The sequence below is a fragment of the Lupinus angustifolius genome, chromosome LG02, assembly GCF_001865875.1.
Source record: "Lupinus angustifolius cultivar Tanjil chromosome LG02, LupAngTanjil_v1.0, whole genome shotgun sequence".
Classification (NCBI taxonomy): domain Eukaryota; kingdom Viridiplantae; phylum Streptophyta; class Magnoliopsida; order Fabales; family Fabaceae; genus Lupinus; species Lupinus angustifolius.
In genome coordinates, this window is record NC_032010.1 from 252796 (window position 1) to 265360 (window position 12565).

General features: G+C 31.9%; 1 protein-coding gene across 1 annotated transcript; it reads right to left on the reverse strand.

The window, feature by feature from the left end:
- On the reverse strand, positions 671-2923 carry LOC109329732 (AAA-ATPase At2g18193-like). The gene is made up of 2 exons (XM_019563502.1): positions 1881-2923; positions 671-1141 (listed from the first exon to the last, which is right to left on the reverse strand). The coding sequence occupies exons 1-2, from the start codon at positions 2877-2879 to the stop codon at positions 734-736; spliced, it is 1407 nt and encodes a 468-aa protein (XP_019419047.1). The 5' UTR covers positions 2880-2923; the 3' UTR covers positions 671-733.

Below are 12565 nucleotides of genomic sequence, written 5' to 3' on the forward strand. Positions count from 1 at the left end.
GTATGAATAATACACTATCAAGACTTGACTCATTGCCTTCATCCCCACATGTGGACTAAGTGTGCTACATTTTCACATTTATTAACAATTAACAATAAGATAGACATGAGAGATTAACTCTAGCCACATAAAGGAAATGTAGGGACTAATTAAAAATTTTAAGGACGAAATTGTTATACATGAAACTCTTATCAAATTGAAATGAGTGTTAACTCTAAAAAATTAGTGTACAAATAATGAAATTTTGATGGAAAGAGAAATTGTAAGGCAATATTACTTTCTTTCTAAAGATAAGAAACTTACAATAAAAATTCATAATTTTTAATTAGTGTTTATATATTATATGTTTAATATAATTATAACATATATATAAATTAAAGGTATTATAAAATAAATGGTTTAATGATGACAATCTATAAGACTTTTAAAATTGAGATATGCTTAGTGAGTGAATATCTCAGTTGACCCAAATAGAATAATGAGAATCTTATATATTAATAAATCATGAATAGTTATGATCACACTAAATAACAAATAGCTTTAGAGAAGATGAACGTCCCTCAGGAATTTGATTTGGATTTGGCTGTCTAACATCATTAATGTTTTTATTCTTGTTTTAGTATATGAGATAATGACATTCAAAATCATTTAAGAATTGATAATTCACCCATTAAAAGATCATAAATTGACAAATTGTCATTGTTTCAATTATTGTACAAATTGTTTCATACAATCAATTTTCACTATTACTACTCTCACTGCCTTTTTTCACTTCCCTCTTCATGTCAACCTCTGAGAGAAATTTTAATAGTGCTTCAAAAGCAATATCTGGATCTTCATTTCTCATAAGCTGCTCTGCCACTTCTGCTGGGGTGAACTCTGTTTTCTCCAGCAACTCTTCAATTTGTTCAAACAGAGGATGCTTGTCTCTAATGTCGAAATAATTGGAGGCTAAGATTCTGAATGCCTTGGCTTTAAGGAAGGACAAGTTAATGTGCATGTCCATTCGACCAGGGCGTAGCAATGCTGGGTCAATTTTTTCTACGTGGTTTGTTGTAAATATTATAATTCGTTCCTCTCCGTGGCTTGACCATAAGCCATCCACGCAGTTGAGTAGACCAGAGAGAGTAAATCTTTCAACCTGTAATTTTGAATGAAATCATATGAATGATTATGATATGAAAATTAAACCCATGAAAGGTTTCAATTCAATCTTCTATGTGCAATTATATTTCAATTTGGTTCTTGGTCTGTTGTTATTATTTGAAGTTAAATTACATGATCAAATTAAAAATGACTATCATATATATAATAATTGACTATTATAGATATCCATCAAAAATATGTTTGGTTGTCGTTAAAAGTGAATGAATGAATATGAGGGAAATGAAAAAGGAAGGACAATAATATCTTTCATAGTTTGCTTCATTCAATACAGTGAAGGAAAGAAAGAAAAAATGGTAGATTCATGCCTTTATATTTCCTCTCCTTGAGAAGAAAATTAAATGGAGAAAATTAGGGACAAATTTTATACTAGCTAACTCATTATGCATTAAATTTTTTGCATTTCTTGTTAGTCATACCTATAAATATTATTGATTTCTTAAATTTCAAACAAATAAAGTTTATCAATGTCATTGTTAATAAATATATTACATCGTCTGGACTTTCTTTCTATTTTTTATCACAACAAGCAACTACAAAATCACTGACATTTTTTACTCTTATGTAATAAGCACATTTGAATTTATCCTTATGTTCTTAAAACTATAAAGAACAAAAACCAGAATTAAAAATATTTTTATTCTATAGAGATCAATTTCAAATTAGATATGGAAAAAACTTCTGTAATGAAAAAAGCGAAAAGTAAAAAAACAAACCTTAATATCTTCAACCTTAGCATCTTGGGTATAATCACAATCTGAATTCTCCTCATCCTTAAGTGTTCGAGCATTCACCTCTTTATTGCAGTCTATATCTTCAAGTACAATAATTGAACGTCTTGTTGTACTCCTCATTGCATTCATAAGATCCGAGTTAGAATAAACAGAGTTCAAATCTAAATCATACACATCAAATTTCAAATAATTCGCCATAGCTGCAATCAAGCTAGATTTTCCAGTTCCTGGAGGACCATACAATAAGTATCCACGTTTCCATGGCTTACCCACTCTCTTATACATTTCTTTCCTCTTCAAGAACCGTTTCAAATCATCAATAATTCTCTGCTTCAATTCTGGGTCCAAGCCAAGTGTTTCGAATGTTGCAGGATGTGACAACTCATTCTCTCCCCAATACCCATTTGACCATGAATTCAGTTTAAGAATCTTACGTTCAGATTTGAAGTCCTCATATGTTTTTAGTACATGGGGTATGTACTTTTCCATTGCTATCTTTCTATGTTTCTCATCGAAGCTTAACTTAAAAGCTAGCTTATCCAAATCCCTACGTTCCTTTTCAGAAGAACCTTCATCTAGCATCCAAGTGAACTTGATGCCTTCAAATTCATCTGCCACTTCTTCTGTTGCGTCCACTGCGAACATGAGATCTTTACAGTCATCTAGTTTGCCAATTTTGAGCGACTTGTAACTTTGACTTACTCTTGAGGGAAGGTAGTTGCACACAGCCTGATAAAGTTCGTTATTTCTCGAACTTTCGTCCCAAATTCGGTTAATTGTGAGAGATGCAGTGTTGTTTGATTGGTAAATATTGGAGAAGAAAGATTCAAGCTTTGTTGTGATGAAGGATCGAACTTGGGATGGTATGAGATCATTGATGGCTGTTCTTAGAAGCATCATGAATGTGGAGAAGGCTGCGTATAACTCGAACCATGATGATGCTGATCGAAGGCCTGTCAAAGAAGATAGAGTGGATTTCATTATGGAAAGTATTATGTGGAGTGAAGTGAGAAAGATGATGGAATTGCCTAACACTAGGTATTCATATTTATAGCTTTTAGTTAATTATTTAATTCTGTAGCTTTTCTATTGTTAAACGCGTTCTGCACTTCCTTGTTATGCTTGCATGTTAAGCTATCCATTACTTCCGTGGCAAGTATAAATATAATATAAGAAAATGATATATTTTTCTATTAAATATCTTTCTATTAATAAGAAAGTAATGTTGTCACAAAATAATATTTTATTTATTAATGATTAATTTATAAGTAATATGTCTTACTTTTTTGTAGGTAGGAATCTTATACAATAATATATTATTATTCTAAATTTGTCCTTTGTTGTTTTTATTTTTTTTCTTCATATTTGTTGAAGATGGACGTGAGTGGAGGTAAGGAAGATCATTGGCAACTTGGCATTCCTAATGTGTACAAAGTTGTGTTGTTTCAAATGGTATTTTAAATAATGTTCTAAATTAATGAAAACATGTGATGTTAATTAAAAAATTAAATGTTATTTTTTCTATTTTTGCTTCAATATTATTAGTATGAGACATAATTTGAGACAATAGATATTTATCCTTCCCAACCCTATCCTTCTGAATAATGAATTGAGATCAACTATTCTCAACATAGTTATTAAAACCGTACCGTACGGGTCAGTTCAACCGGAAAATCGGTGAACCGGTCCCCTAACCGGTACGGTACAGGTGTTGAACCGGCCAAGTATTAAAACCGGTCAAAAACCGGTCCAAATCGGTCAAAACTGGTGAACCGGCCGGTATTTTACTAAACCGGTCAGTTTATACACATATATTTTTTTTTATAAAAAAACTTAAAAACCCATTACAAAGATGACCCATCTTTCTAACCTTTCTTCAACACTTCAAGACACATGCTTCCAACGCATACTTAGATTACACATTTTGGTTCATAACATTCGTGTGTAATCTCAGTGACATTTGTGTAATCTTGGAGTACTGTGTGAATATAGGATTTGGTAGAAAAGTATAATATTCATATAAGACAATTTTGACTTGTTAAATGTTAAAACTCTAAATTTATTTGTTTTATAGAGTGAGTTGTGAAGTTATGTCATTTATTTATATTTTGTGGTTGTTAAGTGATACTTTTGGATTGATATATGTTTTTTAATTTAGACTTTGAATTTGTTAAAGACTTAAAGTTGTTTATTTATGTGAATTTTGAGTAGATTATAAATATGAATTATAAATTTGAGTATCTACCTATTTGAATTTTTTTTTGTTATAGGTTTATATATATAAATATAAGTAGGTATGTCCGGTTTAACTGACATGCGGTTTAATTACTGAACCACTTGTTGAACCACTGTACCACTATACCAGTACCCTGACCGGTTTGATAACCGATACGGTTTTAACAACACTGATTCTCAACCTTCTCCATAACTATGTCTCAATCCTATCAAATTGGAATACCTACTAAAAAAATTGAATAATAGGGAACACATATATTGATTTTTATTAAAGATAATTACACTAACACTATCTTTACACTGACCACTCCTGCATGAAAAATAATTGTAATTTTTTAAATAAAAAATATGATGAATGCAATTAAGTTAAACGAAACATGATATATTATGAGGAAAAATCCAAATAAATGTATTTTTATTATTTTTTGTTACAAAATGCATCAACAATTCTGAAGAGATGTTGTTTAAATCACTCTTATACTATATCGTAAAGAACCAAAAATAATAAAGATGTATCGATTCATATATTATTTAGACTTGTCTCCACAATATACCATGCTTTGTTTAACTTAATTGCATTCATCGCATTTTTTCTTTAAAAAATTACAATTATTTTTCATGCAGAGATGGTCAGTGTAATAAAAGTATAAAAAATGAGGAGTAATTTGTATAATTTCACTAAAACTTATGGGGTGTTAGTGTAATTTACTCTTTTTTATTATGTGTCTTAATTTCATTGAATTAAGAGATATAATCTTCATTCCTCACGAATATGGAGGAAGATATGTCCCACTTTTCTATCTCTATCCCTCTCCCAACCAATCAATTACTGTGAGAAAAAAATTACAACTTAATAAATAATTTAATTAAAAAGTAATGATATGATATAACAGTGTTAGGAATACGAAGGGACTTGTGGTGTGGAGAAGTGTGTACATTCATAATTCTGAACCGCGAAGCACACTAGAATGTCGTGCACAATACGCTGTCTATTTAGACGGTACCTATTTATGGTTTGCATTATCGTCAAACAATGCAGCATACATGAAATCGCATCCCATTGAGAATTCTAAGTCAATAGCTTTCCTTAGACACTTTTCTACACAAACTTCCCCTAAGTCAATAGCTTTCCTTAGACACTTTTGTTATTTTTTTAGAGTAAATTACATTGACAACTCCTGAGTTTTAGTGAAATTACATAAATCACTCCTTACATTTCTACACTTATACAAATCCCCTCATTTTTATATTTTCATTACACTGACCATCCCTGCATGAGAAAGTGTAATTTTATGGAGAAAAAAAATGTGATAAATAAATTAATTAATCAAAACATGATATATTGTGGAGACAAGTCCAAATAATATGAGTCGATACCTCTTTATTATTTTTGGTTCGTTACGATATAGTATAAGAGCGATTTAAACAATATCTTTTTAGAATTGTTGATACATTTTGTAACAAAAAATAATAAAGATACATTAATTTGTATATTATTTGGATTTTTCATTATAATATACCATCTTTTGTTTAACTTAATTGCATTTATCATATTTTTTGTTTAAAATATTACACTTATTTCTCATGCAAGGGTGGTCAGTGTAATGAAAGTATAAAAACAATGGGAAGTTTGTGTATGTGTACAAAAGTGATTGATGATTTGTGTAGTTTCACTAAAACTCAGGGGTGTCAGTGTCTATTTTTTATTGATTAATTAATGCTAATTTGTCTTTACATTTAAGACTAAAAGTGATCCTAATATTATTTGAGTTTTGTGGGTAATGGTAAAGAGGCATTTAATGCCCTTAACTATGGACAAGGATCTGCTGTGACAAAGTCTGTTTCAAATAGAGATGGTAAAACGGCCATTGCCTTATGGGTGTGCCCGCATAGCCCGTATTTTTTTGCGGGCAGGGCATAGAAATTTTGTTCATTTGCCCGTTTTGCCTGCTAAGTTTGTGGGCATTTCCAGTGGGCATGCGGGCGGCCCGTAAACATAATTTAAGGAAAAAGTAAGAAAGTTTTAAATAAGTTATGATGTAATGTGATTTTTAATCCCTAAAAAATAAAAAATTGTAATCTAATGTGATTTGTTAAACTTCATATAAAATATCAAAAAATTTGTTAATTTTTTATCTTCAACTACTTTATTTAATTTCATTTCATTTCTTATATGAATTTTTTTATTTTTTTAAATTATTTAACAATGCTCACGGGCCGCCCTCAAGCCCATTAGCCCGTTTTAAAACGGGTAGGGCATTGAATTTTGTCTGTTAAACTTTTGCGGACATTTGCGAGCGTGGGCTAAACGGGTCGGGCGACCTGTTTTGCCATCTCTAGTCCCAAATCATGTCTCAAACCAATCATATTATGTCATGTCAGTTAAAAAAATTAAATATTTATAACTTTATCAATTTTATTTCATTGTGATTGGTTAGGGACATGGTTGAGGAAAAAGTTGAGGACAGAAGATCCTCATCCCTTAACTACACCACACTAACAATATAATTGAATGTGGTTAATTACTAAACTTATATCCAATACATTATACATTTTTTCCAGAATAAAGCTCATTCATTTTTACATTTTTTGAAGGCTGAGATACGTTGATTCTGTGTCAACTTTTGGAGTTGCACTAAATCCTAGTGGAAAATTTATGTTGGTAGTATAGTTTGACTATACTATCTCATGTGTGGTGTAACTTTTTTGAAAATTACAGAACTGGTGTACTTTAAGGGAACTCGTTTATGCCACCCACGATTTAAGGGAACTCGTGGACCAACAATGCAAGTCCAATGGGAAGTCGTGTCTTTGATGCACGAGTCCATTGATGTTCTCTCTCCTTCATGAAAATCATGTTGTCCATGCATGAGTTACTTACTCTTGGACCACGAAAACGGGTTTGGATGAGTAATGATCCATTTCCAATTTCTCCTTGTACATGTTATAGATCAGTTTTAGGAGTTTTAGGGGTTAGTTTTAGGAGTTTTAGTCAGGGTTTATGATTTTTGTTAGGGATTAGGATTTTATTTATATACAAATAAAAGTGATAAACTAAAATATCAAAACCATATTATCAAAATAATTAGGAATAGTTCTATTAATTTTACTTGGAATTGGAAATCGTTACGTTATCAAAATAACAAAACGATATTAATTTATTACAATAGTTTCATTTCCTAATGACGTCTATGGGATGATGTGCCATATGAATGTGTCTTTCTCGTTCAAAGTGATTGAATTCTTAATTGTTGTTCTTGACAATGTCTTGCTTGTCTGGTACCACCTCTAACCAATTGTGGTTCCTCTTCATCTTCCTCGTCATCATCATCATCTTGTGGACCATAGAAGTTGGCTTGTTCAACTTGTGAATGCATTGTAGGATGATAATATTGTTGAGTTAAATACTGACAATGATATAGTTGAACTAGTGACAAACATTGATGGTAGCATTCCATGAAAATGTGATGAAGATGCCAATTGAGTGAAGGAATAATCACTCATTGCTCCAAAACTTTCAAAACCAAAGTATTGTTGTTGTTGAGGAGCCGGTGTTTGAGTATATGCATGACGATGAATATCCATTTGAGTTTGACTGTCATATTGTTACTGAAACTCAGGTGCAGACATATCAAAATATTGAGTCGGAGGAGCTTGATAATAATTGGTGGAGAAGGCTATTGGAATTAGTTGAACAAATGCGTCCTTCATCTCATTGCAATTTAATTAGATGTCATTTTATTGTTTGCATGAGATTTGGAAAATCATTAGTAGGAGTAGTTAGATCACGAATTCTTCTATCAAAATTACACTGAAAAAAGTTGGACTATATTAGCTATAATTAATATAAATTAAAAAAAAAATATGTATCAAAATTTTTAAAAAAAAAATCTTATCGATCAAGTTGAAGATGCTTCGTATGGAGAGATACATTTTCTAGTCCTTTGTAAGTATCACTCCATATATTGTAAGTAGTGATACAAGGGCTCGACATCGAGAAAATGATTGACCACATAGTTTTCCCGATTATTATAAATTTGAATACACCGGTCATGCTTATGTGGCCACTTGAAGTCGTTTTTTCACGTAAGTCCATCTTGTGCAGTTTCTCGAGGTTCGATTGATCATATAGGATTGGTTGTTGCTGGCCAAACTGTCTCATAACTCGATCAATAACATGTCATTCAACAAGTGTGAAGCAAATAAGTGGCACACGTGCTCGAGAGATATCTGACATCTAGCCCATAAAATTGATGTTCTTATATGAGGTCCAAACAAACTGATATATAGAAGTAAATTAGTAAAAATAAGAAAATAAATTAGTAATAATAAGAAATAAAGTATTAATAATAAGAAAATAAATTAGAAATAAATTGAGATTTATTTGATCAGTGCACAAACGATCTAACATTGAGCGTATGATATTGGCTTCATGCTCAGGAATATTGGTGGTGATTAAATGTCACGACCACCTAAATGTAAAATTACATTAAGTTAGTAAATTAATTCGAATAAATATTTTTAAATAAAAAAATATATAAAAAAATAAAAACTTCTATATTTTGTTTTTTAAATAAAAATTTATCTTCTAACCAAAGGAAATAACTGTAATATGTTATCATACACTCTTGGAGTAAGAATTAGAATGCGGTCGTATGTCCATGATTATAGTAGTAACAAACGTCCTCCAATTTTTATTTGACGACTAATTAATATTGCACGATAGAGTCCCCACTAAAGACATGCCAAAATAGTGTAGCCCCCACTGTATTGGTATGTTTGTGATAAGTCCTCCAACAATGAGAGATACATGAGGTGGACTCGAGACCCTGATGTATCTAGCATAAGAAATCCACTGATCATCCATAGAATGAATGCTCTTCCATGTTGTTGAATTATAACATCATTCTCTTCTTCTAGGAGTTTTTGAAATGTGATATCAAGCCAACTTAGCTGAACCATTTGAATTTGCCTATCAGTTGGAATAGCATCGAACAAGTTGAGACAATCAATTTCCCAGTCCATACTTGTCGCTCTAGTAACAACGTCTCCATCAATGTATAGTTCGAGTTGATAAGTGACATCTTCAATCATAATCATGCACTTTTCATTAGATAAATGGAAAGTGTGAGCCTTTAGCATCCATCTCTCAACCAATATGATTATGAGATGGTTGTTGATATATGATCCTCGAATCTCCAAAATGTTTCCAAAAGCGGTGTTCCAAATAACTTGCATCACTGATTCTAAGGGTAGAGAATGCCAAAAGTTGTATCTAGCCTGAAAAGTGATATCTCCCCCATTCCATGTGTTGGTTGAAACATGGTCTTTTTAAATAGTGAGTAAGGAAGGGATAGTGCGGCTAGAACCAATGTGTTCCATTTTTGTGGGATTAGGTTGATGAGTATAGGGAAATTCGATTAAGGAGTAGGGAAATTCGGTTGAGTTGAGGAGTAGGGAATTCGTTTTAGTGTGATTTTGGCCAAAGGGTGGGGGGTTTATATAACATTTGAAAATCGTGGATGAGGTCCACGACTTCAAGGAAAATCCTGGCTCTGAACCACGAGTTCTGACTGGTGGATGTTGTGCCCTAAACTATGCCCTAGCCCTACTATTCAAACTTGTGGATGTAGTCCACAAGATTCATTAAACTCATAGATTACTCCCATGACATTCATTAAACTCATGGCTACTAACCACAATTTCCATGCAAGTGGTACAGATTCCCTTGCAAATTTATGGCAATATGGATATGGTGCAATTCATGAGCCATGAAGTCGTGTATGTGCACCACGATTTCCTTGGAAAATATGCCACTACTCTGAACTCGTGGATGTGGAACATGAGTTTTTGTGGTTGTTGCTAACAACGAATTCTAGATTGGAAATGAATAGTTACTTTTGGGTTTAGTGTATTTAATTAGTTTAGTGTATTAAATTAGGGTTTAGTATATTAAGTTAATGTACTATAGGTGTTAAGGTTACTTTAGGGTTTAGTGTATTTTAATTAGCATGTTTAATTAGTTTAGTGTATTAAATTAGGGTTTAGTATATTAAATTAGGGTTTAGTGTATTAGATTAGAGTTTAGTATATTAATTTAGGGTTAAGTGTATTAGGGTTTAGTATATTAATTTAGGAGTTGCTATATTAAATTAGGGTTTAGTATATTAAATTAGGTACGAGCCTAGATCAAAGAGAAGCAATTTCAAGTGAAGGCACGACATACGACTTGATTATGCTTAGGTGAAACTGTAAAGAGTAGAGATATCCTTGTTGTAGGAAATCTCAATATCGAAGATCGTTTGCTTCACTACTTTCTTAGTTATGTCATAATTACAAAATTCTCAAATTAATGACATGGAACTACAATTGATGTATATGCTCTTAAGCATAACCTTCAAATCAATTTGGCTTTGGCAATAATGAGACAAATATGGTGTGTGCGAGAAACTCACAGCCCCTTGCCTTATGAAATCTTCATCACCAACATACTTAAGCATTTTGATGTATCCACTATTGGTGAGTCCAAAATCACACTCGATGCACGCAATTGTAAGATCGATGTGGATGTGATCCACAAAATGGGTTTCTTTCAAGACCAAATTAATAGAATCTATAAGAATCAAAGTGATAGACAAGCTGCACCTGCTGATCCAACTGCAAATGTTTCTGTTAACCCTCCTAAACCTCAAACTTCTGACTTTCATGTTGAGTCATCTTCATCTGCTGCCATGCCTACCAATCAGATGATCATGGATAAATTATTCTCTTTTCGAGGCTACATCTCTAATCAGATGGATGCTCTTGATGCTTAGAATCAACAAGTCAAAATTGAACTTCAACATCTATTATATAAGATCAATAACATGGATCTTGATGATGATAGTATTGAGCCTAAGTCTTAGAATAATTGATGTCTAGGTTTCTCTTTGTAATGTTGTGTGATTGTTGACATTTTTGTATCTTTTCTGGTTGTTTTAACAATGTATGAACATTTGTTTAGATTTATGCTATGCTATGTTAAATTTTGTTTTTTGCTATATGCATATTGTATGTGTTGGACTCTTGGCTTTTCTTCTTTTTGATGAATTCAAAACGGGGAAAAAAGTTGGGAGAGTGTATTTTCTGTTTAAAATTCTTTCAAGCACACAACTCCAAATCAAATGGGGAGCATATAAAAATAGGGGGAGCATACTCAAGTCATGTCAAAATATCACAAAGTATGCTACTCTCAGAGAACTATAGTGTCAAGAAGATATTGGTTTGTCATCATCAAAAAGGGGAAGATTGTGAAGAAGATCTTGCTCCTGACCTTAACACAGTTTCGATGAAGACAACAACATCACATAAAGAAGAGAAGGAAGAATACTTATGAAGACAATGAAGATAAAACTTCAAGGAATTTAGAGCCTAAGTGTATAGGTATTTCTATCCTTATACTCTATAATATGCAATTAGTAGTAATACTCAAAAATATTTTAAAAGAAAATTGAAAATTTCAAGTATAAATGAAAACAATTTTCAAAATACTGTGTAACAAGTTACTGGATCTAAGTAAGAGGTTACTATGACTAAGTAACAGGTTACTAAAACTAAGTAACAAGTTACATGAGTGAGAAATGAGTTACCCAACAAAAACTGAATAGGGTAATCGATTACTCCATTTGAGTAACCGATGACAAGGTTACAATATATGAGAGTATCTGATTACACAATGTGGTAATCGATTACTCAGTTGGACATAATGTTTGGATAATTGATTACGTCGATGTTGTAATCGATTACTGAGAGTTGTTACACCAGATTTTCAGATTCAAACTGAACAACTTTCACCCCAAACGTAATGGTTTCATTCCAATCAACTCCTACCTTTTCATAGAGGTGTTATGGCTGATTGAAAAGCCTATTTAAAGGCATTGAAACTCATAATTCAATGACACAACTCACATACACAATCTGAATTTTTATGAAACACTTTTTCTGCACTTTCTACAACTTGTTCTTAACTTTCAGATTAAATTTTATGAAGTTGATTTAAGTGTGGTTTCAAAGATTTTCAAACCTTCTGAGCATTATAACGAAGTGTATAAAGAGTTACAATATTGCAAGATATTATAGTGTTCAAATCTTGTAAATGCAATCCTTTCCATTATTAAAGTTTTCTTCATTCAATTTGCTGAAATACTTTCTATCACAAGGGTGTGATAAGAAAGGGGATAGAGTCACTTGGAAAGGTTGTCTTCCAAAGAGTGACACATGTATTAGAGAGTGAGTAAGGTATAAGGAAGTCTCGAGTGAGAATTTGTAATTACTACTCTTAATATCTAGTGAAGAAATATTTTGTATTGCAAGAGTATTGGATGTAACTTTCGGTGGACAAAAAGGTGAATCAATATAAAAATCTTTGAGTACTCTATTCTCCCTTATCTCCT

Coding starts and splice junctions, on each gene's coding strand:
- LOC109329732 (XM_019563502.1), bottom strand. CDS start 2,879: ATGAAATCCACTCTATCTTCTTTGACAGGCCTTCGATCAGCATCATCA. Junction 1,142..1,880: donor CTAAGGTTGAAGATATTAAG/GTTTGTTTTTTT, acceptor TCAAAATTACAG/GTTGAAAGATTTACTCTCTC.